Source organism: Phycodurus eques, chromosome 21 (genome assembly GCF_024500275.1).
Source record: "Phycodurus eques isolate BA_2022a chromosome 21, UOR_Pequ_1.1, whole genome shotgun sequence".
In the NCBI taxonomy this organism is placed as follows: domain Eukaryota; kingdom Metazoa; phylum Chordata; class Actinopteri; order Syngnathiformes; family Syngnathidae; genus Phycodurus; species Phycodurus eques.
The window spans coordinates 5,767,798-5,787,156 of record NC_084545.1 but is presented as its reverse complement, the minus strand read 5'-3'; the positions used below and the strand labels follow the sequence as shown (position 1 = coordinate 5,787,156).

The 19,359-nt window shown below is 42.0% G+C and overlaps 2 protein-coding genes across 2 annotated transcripts in view; one reads left to right on the top strand and one right to left on the bottom strand.

The window, feature by feature from the left end:
* The first annotated feature begins 222 nt into the window (after window positions 1–222).
* Window positions 223–11,628, top strand: shha (sonic hedgehog signaling molecule a). Its single transcript, XM_061666864.1, has 3 exons — window positions 223–791; window positions 4,633–4,894; window positions 8,093–11,628. Exons 1-3 carry the CDS (start codon window positions 489–491, stop codon window positions 8,755–8,757), a joined length of 1,230 nt encoding a protein of 409 aa, XP_061522848.1. The 5' UTR covers window positions 223–488; the 3' UTR covers window positions 8,758–11,628.
* A 1,762-nt stretch (window positions 11,629–13,390) lies between these two features.
* The window catches only part of rbm33a (RNA binding motif protein 33a), a 31,070-nt gene continuing 25,101 nt past the window's right edge, over window positions 13,391–19,359 (bottom strand). The window contains exon 19 of the mRNA XM_061666350.1: window positions 13,391–18,607. Within this exon, the coding sequence (XP_061522334.1) occupies window positions 18,559–18,607 (49 nt within the window). The 3' untranslated portion in view covers window positions 13,391–18,558. The remainder of the gene's footprint in view (window positions 18,608–19,359) is intronic.

The window sequence follows — 19,359 nt, the reverse complement described above, 5'->3', positions numbered from 1 at the left end:
GAATCTTAGCTTTTTGTGTGTGCGTGCGTGCGTGCGTGCGTGCGTGTGGGTTGGTGTGGGCTAACAAGAAGAGGGCGAGCCAATCAAGTCCCTCCCCTGCTATAGATCGCTGCTATAATACAAAGCAGTAAAAAGCGAGTCGCCTCACACAAGCGGCTGCAGCTCGACTTGAAGATTCGGCGTGTGTTTCTTTTTTTTTTTTTTTTTTAATTATTATTTCATTTAGTTTCACCTCCTTTCAAAGACGAAAAGAAGAAGAAGAAGAAGAAGAAGAGGGGGGGGAAAACAAGCCTCCTTTGGATGTTCTTCCCCTTCCTGAGACGTTCATTTCCGCACCTGTCATTAGAAGAGAACCGGGAGGGGGGCGAGCGACAAGGGCACCGAGAGAGAGCCGGCAAAGGCGCACCGAGAGGCGGCCACCTCGTGAAGGACACACACCCCCCCCCCCCCCTCTCCCTCCACCTCCCTTTTCCCCCCTTTTAAGAAACATGCTGCTGTGGACCAGAATAGTCCTGGTCGCCGTCGCCTGCTCGTCCTTGGCGGTGTCCCCCGGCATGGGATGCGGACCGGGCCGGGGCTACGGCCGGAGGAGGCACCCCAAGAAGCTGACACCTCTCGCCTACAAGCAGTTCATCCCCAACGTGGCCGAGAAGACCCTGGGGGCGAGCGGCCGCTACGAGGGCAAAATCACGCGCAACTCGGAGCGATTTAAAGAGCTCACGCCCAACTACAACACGGACATCATCTTCAAGGATGAGGAGAACACCGGCGCCGACCGGCTCATGACTCAGGTAAGGTGCGCACGGGCGCGCGCGCGCTCCATCTCCGTGGCCCGTGAACGCACCATCCCCTTGTCAACTCGATTGCGCACCTCCACACTGAAGTCGTTTTAGCCCCCTCGTGAACTCTGCGCATTATCCACGGCTGCGCGCAGCCCAAACAGACGCTGCGCTTTTGATTTATTTATATCATATTTCATATTTGATTTTTTTTTTGTTTGTTTTGGTTTTTGTTGTTCTATGTATATATAAAAAAAAGAAAGAAAGATATCAACGCGGCAGCGCGCATGCGGACACTCAGGGACGCTCGGCCTTCATGCTTGGTGACAGTGGATTTAAAATATTCATGCACAAGCCTTGTTCCTCGTATCTATATTTGTATCCTCCTCCAGATGCTCCCTTTAATATTAAAAAAATGCCAGGTGGACATCATTTGAAGCCCAATTGGCTTGAAGTTTTGTGAGGATTTTAACAAAACTTGCCTTTCGCTGGCTTTTCTGCTTCATTCGGGGAGGGAAATTGTTGCGATTATCGAAACGCAAATTGATCAAAAATGACTTTTTTTTTTTTTTTCTACCGGTGAATTATTCACCAAGGTTGATTTGGCTCGTGGTGGTCCTGATGAGGGTCAGACGCGAGCTGAGGAGCCGAGATGAAATATTCACCGTGCGTGCGGTGTCTCGGTGGAGTCTCACCTCCACCCACAAGCCCCTACCCCCATAACACCCTCCCATCATCGCACCTCCTTACCGGTCGGCACGCACGCATCTCGGAGCTGCCACGGTCCAAATTCCGGCTCAGGGGAAGGAGAAATTGCATTTTAATGACATCAGAACATAACATAAAATAACGTCATATTCCGTTAATCCACCCGGTGCTTGTTTCCTCTCCACTAAAAACAAGGTGATATGTGTTGGTCTGTGTGTGTGTGTTTTTGGCACATTTCGCAATGGAAACTCGCTGGAAACGGTTGGCGTCTTTCTCCTAAATGGTTCCAGTGGAGATTGAAAAATCCGCTATTTTGTGTGTCCGCGGCATAAGCGCGGTCACATGGGGATTATTCGGGCTACAGTGTCGGTGTTGCGCGGCTTTACGCAAGAAGCCGTGGGACTTTTACGCACGGGATTTTACGCATGAATGTAGGGGAGGGGGTGGGGGTCTTATCTGGGAGAATAAATGCATTTTGTGTTCAGGGACGTAAACCGAACGTTCGGCGTAAACTTCCCAACGGGAGCGCTGCTAAACGAAGTCATTAGTCGGTTGGCTTCAGGCTTGATTAAGACAATGAGAGTGGCCGATTGGGCGTTTTATGGATGGAGTTCGGTTTCCCGTTGTATTAATGGAGCTTAATTGACAGGAGCTAATTACGCGTGAAATCATCTCCCCGAGTTGTCAAAATGGCTGTTTGCGCTGACAGGTAGCTGAGAAGTGTTTCCTCAAACCAAATCATTTGTGAAACAGATTAAGAGGTTGGCTGTTGGACAACTTTAACCCCCTCCTTCCCGAAGCACAAAGTCCGGGGAGTGGGGTGGGGGTGGGGTGGGATCCTGCTGGGCTTTACGGTGGCTGAGCAGAACTGGGCTTGATTTGCGGCACACGACCTAATGAATTAATAAATAGGGGCCCTTTACGGCTCACTTAGAATGCGTCTTTTTTTTCCCCCTTGCGGGGAGTTGGGGCGGCGTGGGGGTCTGCGTTTAATACAGCGCATTCTACAAGTGTGATATGCTCATAAAGCTGCAGCCGCTGATATATGTGTGGACTATAAGAGAAAAAGGGACCTTGTGGACATTTCACAAGTCTGTCAGTCAGCAGGCGACTTAAGGAGGCGCGTCACGTACCCCCCCCCCCCCATCCCAACCCCACAAGACTTTGCAGGACAAGAAGAATGAAAGTGGTCCCTGAAAAGCCTCTTTGGGATGTTTTTATTGGACATGTTGCTCAAGTGTGGAGAAGAGTTGTCTTGGAGAAGGTGAAGCATCCTCGCTGGGGTCCGCAGAGAGCTTTTATTTATTGCCCAAATGATACATTTATTCCAAACGATCACCTGCTGCACTTATAATATGAGCCATGTTGCGTTCAGTTGCATATACACATAAAAAAGGAGAAGGTGGGGGGTGGGGGTGGGGGGGGGGTGTTTGGTGCTGCTCGCACCTTCCCATGCAGACCCATATATGTTGTAGAGCAGTGAAGCGAATGTGGGCTCTCATCAATATTTCATAGTGGGCTTCCCCCCCCCACGCCCTTTATCCGAGATGTGCCCTCTGACGCTGCTGCTCAGTGCTGAGAAATAAAAATCCAAGCTCACATTTACACATCACACCAGCGCTTCAGTCATGCAGACAGAGAACGAGAGGAACATTTTATCGATACGCTTCGCCATCTTCGAAACAAGATAAATGTACCCTGGTTTGTGCCTTACACGAGGCAAAGCCAGGAGAAACTGAAATATTCTGTATTAAAGCGCTTGAGTTTCTGCATGGTCTCTTCTTGTTATAATGACGGGCTGTCTAATACATTTGTACAGATCACAATCTTGAGGTAAGGGTACAAAATAGTCGCTCTCAGGGTACACCCCCGAAAGGAACATTCTGTACCCCACGTTATTCAACTGAACCCAATGAAAGCTCTCACGGGAGCCCAAAAATGGGCCTCCAACCTACCGTTTACATCCATGTACGCCGTTTGGCCAGGTATTGAACTTTAATTGGACATTTTTCAGTACAAAAATGGTACAGTACGTTATTAAACCTAAATTAAGGGTACAAAAGTAGTACCTCGAAAGATATCACCCAAAAACTGGTCAGAAAAGGGGGAACAGTATTTATATATATATATATATATATATATATATATATTATATTATATTATATTATATTATATTATATTATTCCGTCCCCTGAGGAAAATTGTGTACCTCTCAGTATTTAATTTGACTGATAAAAGTCCAACCTAGACCCCAAAAAACGGGCCTCAAACGGATTATTTTAAAAGGCTTCCAGGGGCCACAAAGGGTACAAGGTGTATTCCCAAACTGTAGTGTAGTGTCAAGGGTACAACCCCTGTCAGAAATAGGGGGTAAACTGGGTTCCCTCACTGGTCCCTTAAAGGATACAAGGTGTGTTCTCAAGCTGTAAAAGTCCAGCGTTGACCGATTGAATGGCTTTCCAGAATCCGACGTTGCAGCTATCGTACATTTTCTGGGACCAAATGGAAATAGTACAAAGCGCACCTCGTCGGCCATAATACAACGCAGTAACCCACTCGGCTACAACTACTGGACCATTCAGTCACTGCTTGTACTGAACTTTTTTTAGGGTCAAGAAAGCTACAGATTCGAATCTAAAGTCAAGTTGAGGGTACTAAAGGACAATTTTGGGGGGGGCTGTAAGCGTCTAGTGTCAAGGGTACAAAAGTAGGGTGCCATCCCACACTTTCAGGGGTACCCGTTGTGTACCCATTTCTATGGTCACTATTTGTATTGATTTCCAGGGAGCAAAGAGGTACAGGATTGGTCCTTGGATTATGAAATAGACCTTTGCGTAGCAAACAAACAATCGGAAATCTAATTACCTAGGACCAAGATGTGAGAAGAGGGCTACAGCAGGATGTATACTTCAAATGTGTCCTATAATGAGAATGATTGGATTCTGAATTGTTTGTAGGGTCAAAAAAGTACTGGATTGGGTATGAAAGTACTGACTTTTGAAGACACCATTTTAAGGGGCGGTTTACGTGTAGTTCCGCAATGGGGAAATTCTGGGTTTTACAACAGCAAAGTGGAATCCGTGTACACAGCAGCGGTGCAGGTACTCGACAGACACAACTCACCGGTCCTTTGTCTGGTCCATAGCGGTGCAAGGACAAGCTGAACTCGCTGGCCATCTCCGTGATGAACCAGTGGCCCGGCGTCAAGCTGCGAGTCACCGAGGGCTGGGACGAGGACGGCCACCACTTCGAGGAGTCCCTCCACTACGAGGGCCGGGCGGTGGACATCACCACGTCGGACCGGGATAAGAGCAAGTACGGCACCCTGTCCAGGCTGGCGGTGGAGGCCGGTTTCGACTGGGTCTACTACGAGTCCAAAGCCCACATCCACTGCTCGGTGAAAGCAGGTACGCTGCAAGACGTGACGCTTTTAGGATCAAAACACACGATTATTGTTACAATTACAGCCCCCTCCGAAAGTATTGCAACGGCCAGGTCAATTCCTTTGTTTTTGTTGTATACTGAAGACATTTGGGTTTCAGATCAAAGGATGAATACGAGACAAAAGTTCAGAATACCGTCTTGTATTTCATTGTATTGACATCTACATGTGTTTAACAACTCAGGACAGAGGACCTTTTGCTTAAAGCCAGCAATAAAATCTACATTTGCTCAGTCTGTGCACCTTCTACATCCTAAATGGTTTCTAAAACCGTAGATATGGTTCAACACTACAAATTTATAAATATACAAAAATGACCCATGTTAAAGCAGGAAAATCTCCACTCATTGATCGTCGGTCATAAGTCTTTGACTGGCCTGATAAATCCCTGATTAATCATTCAGCACACACTTTTTGAGATCACAGCGCGGGCCGGGCCCCGACGTGTCATTCTGGGGTCAGCCGACTTTACCGAAAGGATTTGCCCGGGAACAATGTCGAATCGCTCGGGCCAAATCTGGTTTGCGGGTTGTCGCCTTATTTCATGCCCGGGAATCTTAAAAGAAGATTAAAAGCCCCCCAAATTCTGAGCGCAAACCCTTCCTCCTCCTCCTCCTCCTCCTCCTCCAGAAAGTGTGATCCTAGAGACTGGTATGTGAAGAGCTTCCACCAAGGCCAAAATTATTGTCGTCAAGACGAGTTACAAAGCAGCCGCGCGGGCAGGGGGACATGGGCGCGAGCATTTAAGGAGTCCGGGGGCCCTCATTTAAATTCAAATCTACAAGTGGAGAGCCTCGCAGGGTAAATAGTCAGTGGTGAGTCGCCTATTTGTGTGAATTGTCACATAGAGATCCCTGCACCTGAGCAAATATAGAAGGGAGGGAGAAGCTTGAAGGGAGAGGGCGTTAAAAAAAAAAAAAAAAAAATGTTCTTTAGCCGTCCACATGCTGGTTTTGAATGACAATGGGCGATCTTTATTGGGTTTTTAAATTAAGAATAGATGAGGCCGGGTTTATTCCAGACAATCTGGAGTGGGCCAATACGCATCCGGCACAGAAGGGCAGAGAGGGCAAGGAATACTTTTTTTTTTTTTTCTTAACTTTACTCCGAAACTTTTTGAGGAACGGTGTGTGTTCAGACCACACGGACTAATTTCTGAGTTGAAGTTTAACTTTGCAGAGCTGAAAGAAAACCCTGCTAGACTTAGTAGTACTTTCAGGATGTCTAGGAACCTTTAAGTGCCAAGGTCCGCTGGACTGAACAAGAACTACTAAGAACTACAGGCTCCTGGAATTTTTGGTGAAAATTCCTTTTCACATTTTTTTTTAAAACTCTTTCAATTACATGCTTATATGTAATTATTTCACACGCATGCACAACAAAAAGGGGGTGTTTGGTGCCTTGCCATCTACAGTTAAATACATTTTCAGAAATACAGTGCACACCCTGCATATTCTCGATTTTCGGAATAACCTATCCATACCTGGAGTTATTTTCGCAAACCCTCTCTTATATGTTCTTTTTAATCCCTATTTCCCACTTACATTTTTCGGGCATCGATTATTGGCAGATTTTTGCTCGTCGGAGTCGGACTCTGTGTCTTTGCCCCGCGAATAGCAAGGGTTCACTGTACATGGTAAATTTCAGACTAAACCACAAAATGGAGCCCACCTACGCCACTAAATTCACGTGAATGGAGAGATGCCGAATGGGAATAGTAATACTGTAGTCTACGCTTTCAGAAAAGAATTAACTCTTGAGGCTACTTGAACTCTGTTGCTAACCAAAACAACAGCACCTACAGAGATGTCTGCATAAAAGCGTGCTGTCTCGCCTGTTGTAAGCCAGCTCCCTGTGCAGTATTAATAAGCTTTAATGGCGATTAGTGTTCCAGTAGACTCTGATGTGTGGTCACTCCACGATGTTGTGCAACATACTGCTGCATTTCTTTGGATAGTTAAGTCATTTTTATTTGTATGTGAATTAAGATAATTTGACATTGTAATAAATGAGTATTGTTAGGGAAGGTTATTCCAAAAATTGCACCCCCATCTGCAGTTGAGTAAAATTAATTATTGGAATACAGTAAATGTGTTACAGACAAAACAAAATAGCGGCCAGAATACGTGCATAGAGAGACATTAAATACGAATAATAAAAGTCTATGTTGAAAGCAAAAATAGTTCACTGTTGAGCCCATTTGAAGTCTGTTGCTAACCAAAACAGCAACACCTGGCGAGACAGCCAAATGTGGAATCAGGCCTGTTGTTCCTTTGTTTGAAAGTTGAGTGACTAAATCTGCGGGAATAAAATCTGAATACGGGAAATAGGGTAAATGTGGTCAAGACTTAACAAAACGGGGTCCTAAATACATGTGAAGGAGAGACGCTTCATGGGAATATTAATACTGTATGTTGACAAAACTCTGTGACGGCAAAAAATTGTTCACTGTATCGCTCAGCCCAACTCTATTGCTAACCAAAACGGCAGCGCCGACTGAGGGACGCAAATGTGGCGTCTTTTAAATTGTGCATTCTCAAAGATGCCCCCCCCCCCATGTGCATTTAAGTATGAGAATTTTAACTCTGTTGCTGACCAAAACAGCAGCCCCTACTATGCAAACGTGGCCCATTGCAAATGAGCTCACTTTTACGCATTCACTTGACAGTATCTTTATGAAACCAGTAATGTTCCAAAATAAATGGGAATAGTAATACTGTAGTCTACGCTTTCAGAAAAGAATTAACTCTTGAGGCTACTTGAACTCTGTGGTTCTCAAACTTTTTACACCAAGTTCCCCCATCTGCAATTGAGTAATTTAATTTGCAGAAATACAAGACGAAACATGGTAGAAATTAAACAAAATGGCAAAAAGCTTAGGACTGTTAAAACTGAAAAGGGTCGTTTCTATGTTCGTGGAACTACCACAGGTAACTGTTGAGCCCATTTCAACTCTGTGGCTAACAAAAACAGCAGCACCAACTTCAAATGTGGCATGTTGCAAATGAAAAAAAAAAATTCACATTCCGCATTCAATTAAAATTAACTGAACTGTATTAAACCAAGAATCCCGCCTTCCCCTTCTGCAGTTGAGTATGTACAGCAAATGGTAAACGTAGTGTATAATATTCATTCTAAAGTGGGTTGCGTCTATATTTGACAGAAAACTCCGTGGCGGCCAAGTCCGGAGGCTGCTTCCCGGCATCCTCCACGGTCACGCTCCAGGACGGCTCCACCAAACCGCTGAAGGACCTCCAAAGCGGGGACAAGGTCCTGGCAGCGGACGCCGAGGGCAGGTGCCTCTTCACCGACTTCCTCACGTTCATCGACCGGGACTCGACCACGCGGCGGCTCTTTCACGTGGTGGAGACAGACGCGGGCCACCGGATCGCGCTGACCGCCGCACACCTCCTCTTCGTGGTCAACAACTCCACCGGGAGCCGCGGAGCTTCGGCGGTGTTCGCCAGCCAGGTGCGGCCGGGCCACGAGGTGCTGGTGCCGGACGGCGAGCGACTCCGGCGGGTGACCGTGGCGCGGATTTCCACGGAGGAACACGTGGGCTCCTACGCGCCGGTGACCGCGCAAGGCACGCTGGTGGTGGACCGGGTGCTTGCGTCCTGCTACGCCGTGGTGAGCAGCCACGAACTGGCGCACTGGGCCCTGGCGCCGCTCCGGCTCGCCCATTGGGTGTCATCGGTGCTCTCCGGCGCGCAGACCCGTAACCATACGCATGAGGACGGCATGCATTGGTACTCCGAGGCGCTCTATCACTTAGGAACGTGGCTCTTGGACCCTCACGCCTTGCATCCACTCGGCGTGTCCAGCTGAAACCAGACTTGAGGACCAGACTTTTCCACACACGAAAAATAAATAAATACATACATAAATAAATAAATAAATAAATAAATGTAGGACTCTTCACTAGATGAAATAATAATAATTCATTAAAAAAAAAAAAAAAAAAAAAAAAAAAAAAAAAAAAAAAAAAAAAAAACCTCGACAAAGGCCCCATGCAGTTGGAGTTGATGATGGGATATTTATTATTATTATTTCTGTGACTTTTCTATGATGATGACGACGCGTTCCCCTTTCAAAGAACGAATGGAGCCTTAAAAGAGAGAAAGAGAAAAGTTTGAATAATTTATTCTCACATGAACTGATGGCTGCGGAGAAAAGTGTGCATAATCTATTTTTGTATATGTCCAATGCAAAACCAACAAAGAAGACAAAAAAAAAGTCAATAACGGCAAAGAGAAACAACACGAAGCTAACTCTTGACAGGTTGTAATGTTCATAATGTGCATATATACATATATATATAAATATAAATATATGTGTGCAACTGACTGTTATATTTTGGGGGAAGAACAAACTTGGCGGGGTTCCATAAATTATATTTTTATACACAGAATTGTAAATTAGATTTTGACAGATCGCTACCGAATTTGAAATAGTGTAAAGATATGAGAATATATTTTAATTTAAATACAGTAGTATTGGGGAAAGTGATGGAAAATTAAGAAGAAAAAAAAATGAAAAATCTTGTACTTTTTTGGGGGGAGGGGGGGTTGTCAGAGAGAGATATTCTGCCTCATGTCTGCATTCTTAATTTTTTTGGTTGCTATTATTGATTTTATTTTCGTTTTCCTCTGAGAAAAACAAAAAACAAATGCAGATTCTGACAATTCGGTAACAGTTACAAGCCGTACTGCTTCGTTGACAAAATTAATAAGTAACTAATGTAAATGTACTAAAAATGTTTTTTTCCTTTTTTTTGTCCTCCATATTTTAATAATAAAAATAATCATAGGGAAATAGTTTTATAGAGATGTGGCAGACGCACAGTTTGGGTAGTATATATACATATATATGTATATGGACAGAGCATACCAGTTAACTTTCATAACAGGGCGATGTGTCGACAACAAATGTCTAGAGTTTATTTATATGTTTATTACGAAAATGATGATAAAGAAAATGTGTTCAAACTTGGGTTTTATGTCTTTTCCTGAATTTTTGGGGGACTTATTAGGTGATAAAAACAAACGTGTGAAAGTAGAGAAGGGTTTGAAAGAAAGGGCAAAAAATCAAAAATAAAATAACGCGCGCCTTCCCAAAAAAATGGACATATTGCACTTTGAGAAACCTTTCACGTGCTTGTGAAATGTGGCGCGCTCTCGTCAAATGTGACGAGCTTTGCCCTCTGCAAATAACCTCCATCTCGGCACACACAAAGCGTGTTTGTTGGCCGCCTTTGAACGCTTTATAGGCTTATTAAACCTCCGGGACGTCCTCAAACGTCATCGATCGCCAGTTTCGGACGATATTGAAGGTGCAAGTGTGAATTCTCTTTGGATTATTTTAGCGGGGATGATGAGGTTCTCGTTGAAGGAAGTTTGGGTTAAAAATTGGGCAGGCGCGACACCGTGTGGAATACTGACGGGAGTGCAACATAGGAACGCTGAAGGGGAAATTGCTGGGGTTTTTTCGGTTAAAAAAACACCACCAGATTTAAAATATATATATAGATATAATAATAAATAGCAACAACAACAAAAAATACTTCAAAGAAGACAAAATTCAGTCAAATTTTATAATTTTTTTGGACACCCCTGACTTAGTAGGGAAATTATTTCGATCAAGTAAAAAGTACCCACAGAAAACCTATATTGACCTAAAAATGAGACTACATAATTTTTAATTACTCTTTAAATGTTTTAGTTTATATGGCAGACTTGCCCAAATGCTTATAATAATAATATCCTACATTGCTGGATCTCTGTTTTAATACAATTTGATTCATCAAGCAGGCACCGTTTTATGTACGTTATGCCAACACTCATATTTTCCATCTGTGTGAAACGCGGATATCGAAAGGTCAATGTGGCCACATCAAGTAGCGGAAAATACTTCACAAATCCATTTTGTCCTTAAATGTTCCTACTGACGCATTGGCCGCCATAGATCCAGTTCAGTCCTGTCATGTAGATTGCTTCTCATAAATTATTGTTCACAAATCTGGCTAAATCTGTGTTGGTGCGCACTACTCCATTGCCAAAACAATCCCTCCACCTCACAGGTTCGGCATATCAAGATGCTGATTAGAGAGCATATTCTTATTGGGGGCAGTCTACGGCACACCTCATGTGCAATAAATGTGCTGCACTGCGTGAGGCAGAATATGGTGTAGCTGCTCATTTTAGAGTGGCCTTTTATTGTGGGCAGCCTAAGGTACACGTACAATAAGAACACTTTCTAAACGAGGTGGATGGATTATCTGGGCAACGGAGCAGTGCTGCTCAGATTTTTGATTTTTTTATAATTTGTGAGAGAAAAAAGCTCAAAGCTCTAAGACAAAGTCTTAGAGCTTTGAGTTCAGTTCATGAAAAATGGGAACAAAAACAAAAGTGTTGCATTTATATTTTTGCCCAGTATGCATTCACTCCCTTCATTTGAAAACTGATATCTGTACTTGAGTATTTATTTTTCAGATGACTTTTTCCTATTACATGTCGGGGTTACATACTCTTTAATAGTAATGTAAGAAGCATTCCTAAAATGATTAAAGCCAACCCTTCAAACAAGGTAAACCAGGCCACGACTGCGAAGTGTTGCAACACGAGCAGGAATTCCACGTCTTGCTCTCAGGTTGCCCACATTGTGTGTACTTGTTGATATTGTGAGGTGGAAACTTTTTTTTTTCGGGTGAGTGGGTGGGTGGGAGGGAAGAGGTGGTCCGTCTCTGCCGCAGAGTGTGACCCCGGGGTCCCTGCATGCGGATACAAAAGCATGCGCGCATGAGGGGTGGCATTCCTGGGAGCAGGTAAACAGAGCCTCCCCTCTAATCCCTCCAGGGGCCCTTGAGTCTGCCTCGCAGCTCAACAGAGGGAAAGAGAGGGAGAGAGAGCCTTTCACAAATGTTGACTTTTTGCAAACGCGGGCCGTCTGGCATTCGGCAAAAACAAAACTCCCCGTTTCTAAGAACAAGTGAAACAAAAGAGCTCATCCTCTGCTCATCTTTTTTTTCTCCTCCCGGCAACGTTTGCTCCTCTGACGACATGCCGGGTAGACGACACACAAGATGGATGCTTCTTTTGTGGATCGAGGTGACTGAAAAAGTAATTTCCCTCTTCCTGATTCCTTTGCATGTCTATCACACTTTGTTTTAGATCTTCAACACATCTTTAATATCGCACAAAGGGTCAGTCAAACATGGTGGTGCCTGTGTGATGGTTCTGGGGTTGCTTGTTACTTCAGGACCTGGACTTGCTGTGATTTACATAACAATCAATTCTGCTGTCTCCTACAAAAGATCGCAGGCGAACATCCAGCCATCAGTTCGTGCTTCCGAATGCGGCTCATTTGGAATTCATGAGTTAGAGTTCGTCAAAGTACAATCCCTGAAGTTCACCCAAACGGCTGCTTCAAACCTAAAATGTCCGACTTCCTTCCCAATTTCTGGTCCTTGACACTTTTTCACACATCCTGTTGTGATCGACATGTCCAACAGATTTTATGTCTGTAGGTAAAACTGGTTTTGGGCACTTTTTTTTTTTTTTCTTTTGAAGATTTCCAGAGGGCCCTACTGATTGAGCTTTGGGAGCTTGCGCTGGAAAATTTGGAGGTACATGCTTTTTCTTGGACAGGTACGAAGGAATAGAGCGTGTTTTATCTCATCTTGCAACAGCCCCTTTCGAGTGATAATACGTCAGAAAACAAATCAGCGTTGATAAAGTGCATGCTTTAAATTCCTTAGCTATAACAACGCAACGCTTACAACCGTAAAGTCGACTTGAGAATGACTATCGTCACACTGGGACAATTTTGCTAAACATGGTTAACCATGTCATCACTTCTCAATACTGTCTTCTGACTGTGTGGCTTATCTTGAGTTATTCTGGTTATTTTGTTTATGCCGAGAACTTTTTGTCCATGTGGAAATATAAATTACAATTGTGATTTTAAGATTTAAAAAATAAATAAAAAATTCAAACAGATCGTATTTTTTAAGAAGAGTACAAGTACGAGAATAATCATCATAGTGCCCAGTTAACCATGTCATAATTTTACTACATGACACTGCACTGCTGCACTCCTGAGTTTGTAGCTCATTTTTAGTCACTCTGGTTACATATTTGGCCTACTAGCCCATATTACGCACTGAAATTCAGAAAAAAACAAAAAATACGTCTTAATGTTATGTAAACAGGTTTTTTTCCCCCCACAAAAAGGTTTATTTTGTGATTTTATGTCCTGTTGATGTGAAAAGATCACAATCAAATCATTAAGTAGCTAAATTCCCATACAAATGTAAACAGACCAGCAGCCACCATTCTCACTGTGGGAATCTGCCATATATTCATGGTTAACATCATATAAAACAAAATCTTGTTCGAGCACAGTACACACCAATAAAAGATTCATAATTTCATTTAAAAAAATACATGATTGGCAATTTTCACATGTCAAAAGGTTTTAATTCTTTGGTTTCCACTTTGTGATTTCAGACTGAACAATTCCATGTCTTTAAAATTCTTAGAAAAATAACCAGACATCCATAGACATCCACAAAAAAAGCACAACTTTGGTGTTTTTCATAATGTCAAAATATCACAGTTTGAACACGCAATGCAAGACGGCTCAACTCCAAAACTCAAGTTGGATTTTCCACAAAGTGAATCAACTACACCAGGTAACAAGTGCAGTGTTTTTCATCACAAAAAGAGAAGAAAAAAAAATGTCCAACCACAACGCAGAATGTCAAAAAGTGCGTGAAGAGCTCGTATGAGAAGTGTACAGTGGCTTTTAGAGTAAACCAGTCTGCTCCATATCCAGTGTGGCGCTCCGGGACGGGGCCACCCTGCTCGATACATAAGTCTTTAATGAACAAGGCCGGCTTTGAGGAAAAGGGGAGGATTGTGTGAGGAAAAGAAACGTGAAGCAGTGACATTTTCAAAAGTGCACAGTCGATTCACAGCAGTTGTCGCGGCGCATTGCTGTAAAGGGAGTGTCACGGTTAACATGGGAAGTGCTTCCAGAGGCTGAGGGGAAAAGGTGAAATTAGTGAGGAAATGATGACACCTGTGGCCACGGGTGGTCATAACAAGCTCAAGCAAAACTAATTTGAACCTTTTTTTTTTTTTTAATTAAAATCAAATAAACCACTTATAGTTACATTTTAAAAGACAACAATGAACCAAAGCAGCCTGTTTTTTCCCGTCTGCCTTGTACCTAATTTAGTACTCGCGATCATATTTGATGTTTTGTGGTCGACTGTCAAGTAAAACATTTGAGATTATATTTGTAAGATGCTGCCCCCGCAACCTGACCTCTGAAAAGCGGAAGACAACAAATGAATGTTTATTATGAGAAAATGTATTTTTCTTTTCAAGGGTTGCTAATCATAAATTGCCTATCTCTGGGTATTTTCGAAACCAATCCTGTGTTGTCGGCTGAAAAACTCATTCATGTTCAATAATGTTGCGACAAGACGGCGCCTGTCTAAACAGAAAACGGTGTCAAGTATGTTGAAGTGATTCATGTTGACTGAGAGACAGATCTTTGCATATCAGGGAGGAGCTAAATTAAGCCTGGGTGGTTAGTGGAAATTACAGTCTCCCCGCCGTATGTGCAAGTAGAAGCGCGTTTGATGGATTTTTCAAAATCAAATTATTTATTAGCAGTTTATTTTTTAAGGTAATGATTAAAAATAATAATTAAAAAAAGTGTTTTTAATACTTTGAAAAACTGTTCCACACGGTTCTTTCATGCGCACTTCTGGTGCATTTCTTTGAAACCAAATCAAAGCTACTTATATTTAATGTTATGAGATTAGTTTGAAATGATAAACTGTTTTGGGATCATAGTTTGTGGTATATTTACTTAAAATATTCATATTGGGAATTATAAACACTGTTAGTGGGGGCGTCAAATACTACATACTAATTTATGAAACAGCTCAAATAAATGTTTAAATAAGACAAACTCTTCCGATTTTGTAGTTGCACATCTTACAGCACGTTTTGAAACTAAAATATGAATACAAATTTGAGTTAAAAAACAAACAAGTGTCAGCGGAATGGACCCATTGTTAATATATAATTTTTTTTTTTAAATGAACACTGCATTGAGTGACAACCATAATTCCTCATATAGTGGCTTGGGGGGGGGGGGGTGTTTCTTTACTTCACTAATTCACCTGACACTGTTTACATGCTTCAATAGCTGCTGCTGTTTTGGTTAGCAACAGAGTTGGGCTCACGAAAGCCAATGTGTCAACAACACAGTTAGTTACAGTTATTCCCCCAAGGTAAAAAAAAGGAGGCATCTATTAGAGTCAGGGCCACTATTTGAGGAAATACAGAATCTGAAAGACCATCAGGGCTGCGGATCTGTAAGATGTAGTGACCTAAAGAAATAAAAATTGATTAATGTTTCAGCAAAATGCTGCCAGATCATCAAAAGGCCCTGTAAAAAAAAAAAAAAAGTTAAAACACTTTATCGAAACATTTAAGAGCCAATGCCAGTGCAAACAAAGTGTAACAATTTAAATATTTGGTTTCAAAAACCTTACGAGGTAGATTTCTGAGTGAAACACCTAAAAAATAAAATAAAAGTGCATCATGTGTAGAAATACCTCGATAAACAAGTTACAAATAGATTAAATGTGAATCACAAATAGATTCAATGTGAATCTTATGGCATTACAAGGTCTGTCTTACATATCAAATCCCTTGACTGGCATTGTCAGTACTTGATCATAAAAAAGAAAAATCCACTGGATTTAGCACAAACACTGAACAGAACAACAACAACAAAAGATAACCTTTGCAATATCTGCTTAACTCAAAATAAATAGAATAGAAAGTGTAAAAAATAAGGTGTCAGTTCATGACAACAAAAATGACAAAATACACAAGTCAAGCTTCACATGCACAATCCACATCAAATGTGTTCATTACACCTTTGACTACGCTGCACTTGAATTAAGGCTTTTTGCATTTGTGTGTGTTTTGGTAATTGAGGGGAAATACCACTAAATTAATAAAGCCAACTGATTATATATTAACTTTTGCTAAAGGTACGCTCACATTGGGAAGAGCAAAGAGACAGGAAGTCATTCGCTGGCTACTTGTGGTTACTAGCGACATCCCAGTCGGTCAGCGTGCAATGGTTGAGTATACGATCTTTAAAGCGGGGTACATACATAGTGATTTTTAACATAATGTGAGAGACCCACACATGAGAAAGAAAATCACATGCATGTTCTTACTGCTCATAGTGTGTGGTGTACTCAGGATGACCAACACAGAAAACCACACACAACGATATTTTACTGTATTTTCAACAATTGTGATTATCAGTCGTAGTACCAAGACTGACCTTTGAGAGGCAGCATGGTGCCACACGGAATCTAGACTAGTCGGAAAATACAACGGAGAAAAACTGGAATACGCTTGACTTTTTGAGTTTTCGAGCAACTACCTTCTTAATTGGCTATTACGTTTTACGTCACAATTGAAATTTCCCTGACTGTTTTCCGAACAGACAGGGAAGGGGGGAAAAAAAACAAACAAACAAAAACATTCACAACACACCCGACACCACAAGATAATCTTTCGGAGACATCCAATAATCAGGCCTTTGCGGATTTAAATCACAAGGCACGAAAAATTTTCTAATTATCGGTATGTATGTACCCCGTTTTACTGTGCCTCCTGCTTACAGTATGTAATGAACCACGGACGGAAGGACAAAGTCTCACACCACTATTAGCCCTGACTAAAGAATCCTACCGCAAAAATATATAGAACATTCCCGGACGAGATAAACTGCTTGCTGCTTACTGTGTGTAACGTTCAAAAGAACTAACAAAACTAGCCATCTTCACTTTCTCCCAAGCCAAAAAATCTTGGGAGATTGTTTATACCACCGTTCACGTCTTGCTAATATTTCATAATAATTCAATAATTTCAAAATTCAGTGGCACTCCCCTGACAATTTGTGAGGTAGGTACTTGTCAGAAGGTTAAAAAGTCCTCGTTGATTTGAGGATTACCCATAATGTGTGGTGTGAAAAGAAGCAATGTGGAATATGGAAAACACATGAGAGAGAACAAATACATGACATCTACCTGCTAAAACGCAGCACAAACATGGACGTCACACACTCTAAAGTTCAACCGGCTTCACATACCCGCTCGTTCACGGTTATATTGGCCATCTTTTTTATTTTCCCCTCAAGAAATCCTTCCCCCCGCCCCCATCACGAACAGAGATGCGGTCATTATTTGTCATTTAGACACAAACTAATAGTAAAATATAGTTACGCCTGGACATTTTACATAAAAATGCCTTCCACTTGACACAGCACACGAGTTAGCAACGCCAAACAAAGCGCTTCTGTGGGACAACGTCCTGGTATGTACATCATATTTCTACACGGATAATGGTTGCCCCCCTCAAATTCCATGTGACATTTGTATAAAGACTATGGAATAAAACTGAGGTTGAATGGTACATAAAGTCAGAGTAAATTATAAAGCTTACACTTACAGGTTTAAAACTGCAGTTTGTATTTGCCGTTTGTAATTTTGCCAGACATTTGCTATTTAGAGTGTTAAATGATATGGCGGGAGCAAAACGTTAAAAAGTGCATCAAGATGATTTTCCCGGAAGATCCCTCAAGCTTCCTGATGACGTTCATTATAAACTTATTTATTCTGACTCGCAAAATACCCAGAACTTGAGGGTACTCAAGTATTCAGAGTGCTATGTTATGTAAATGAAATGGGGGAATTCTTGCACTTATGTTTAAACTTATGAGAGGAGGAAGCGAAAGCATACAAAGACAAATACTCAACATCCCATCATTTTACATTACTCCTAAAAACTATTAAAATAAAAAAAAGAAACGCAGACCGAAAACCAACAATGAACACCAGCCAATTTTAAAAAATATCAATTAATGACGGTTCCTTTCTCAGTAACTAAAATATACATCACAAAAGGTATGAAATCTGTGGTGGAAAGTCAGTTAAAAGAAGCCCTTGGTCATAGTTAATAAAGGGAACCAAACTGAAGAGCGCGATGTTGGTCAGAGAGAGACAGTTATGAATGGAGCTGCCTCAATTTAAAGGCCTATTTACCACTGAACACTGGTATTCGACCTATCCGCTTCAAATAAGTGATACGATGCTGCCATCTACAGACAAGCACGGCCTACTACAACCTCTGCCTGGACGAACAAGTGAGCTTTTTTTATGAATATAAATTGCATGTTATGAAGTAACGTTCCCATGCAGGGGAGCAACCATTATCCTGTGTCTTAGTGTTCATGTGTACTGTACAAAAACAAACTAGACTTGTGTCTCCCGTGTCATTCCCCTACTATGGACAATGGTCATCAAGCATGCTGCATAGTGTCGTATTGTTCCAAGTTCCGAGGACGACACCTGCATGCAGACATGATGGCTGACTGACCCCAAAATGGCAGAGGCAACGCATCGCACGGCGAGGTTTGGAGGTTGTGAGTGCGCCGGGGGAGGGCCACCATGTCGAGGAGGTGTGTGTGTGGAGGGGCGGGGGGGGTGTAGACCAGTGGAGCTCCTCGCATTTGAGGGCGCTTCCCTCATCCGTCAATCAGCTTCACATCAATGTGGGACAAATCAATCATGTGCCTGTGTGGTGAGCGTAACAATCATGTTTAGGGCTTTTCGGGGTACGGAGCAATACATCCATGAAATAATCACTCATGTGGGATGGGAAGATGTTAACGCGCCATCTCATTATTCATGCGGTGCAGCGACAGTGAAACACTGTTGACAAAATTTTAGCAATAATTTCTGCTCCTTAGTTTAAACTGTCAATGTTCAGGCAATGTTTTAAGTAAAATTTTAACATTATGAACTATGAAGTATAAGCAGAAGTTAACCATTTTTAATGTTAAAAACAATATAACCTTCTGTAAACACCAATGGTGCATCTCAATTTTAACATATATATAATAATATATATATATTATATATACACAATTTTAACATATATATAAAGGTATTGCAAAATGTTCAAACAACAAATAACACTACCTTTAGATCACAAGCTAAACAGTTGCCGGCTAGCACTAGTAGCTAACGTAGCAGTCCACATTTTCACTCGGTGCTAGGGCTGGGTGATTAATCCATTTTTGTTTATTGTAATTCCAGTTCATTTGCCAGGACCTTTTTTATTATTATTTTTTTTTTTTAAATTTTGTTGGGGCAGCTACCTGCTGACTTGCACTACTGAACACAATCCAAAAAAACAACATTGTTACTATATTTAGCAACTTTTCCAACATCTCTAGCAAATATTTCGGGAAAAAAAACGACTGGTGACTTAAATTGTTTGCTAAGAAACAGGCAAATTGAGCTTAATTATTTTTACGTGCTTT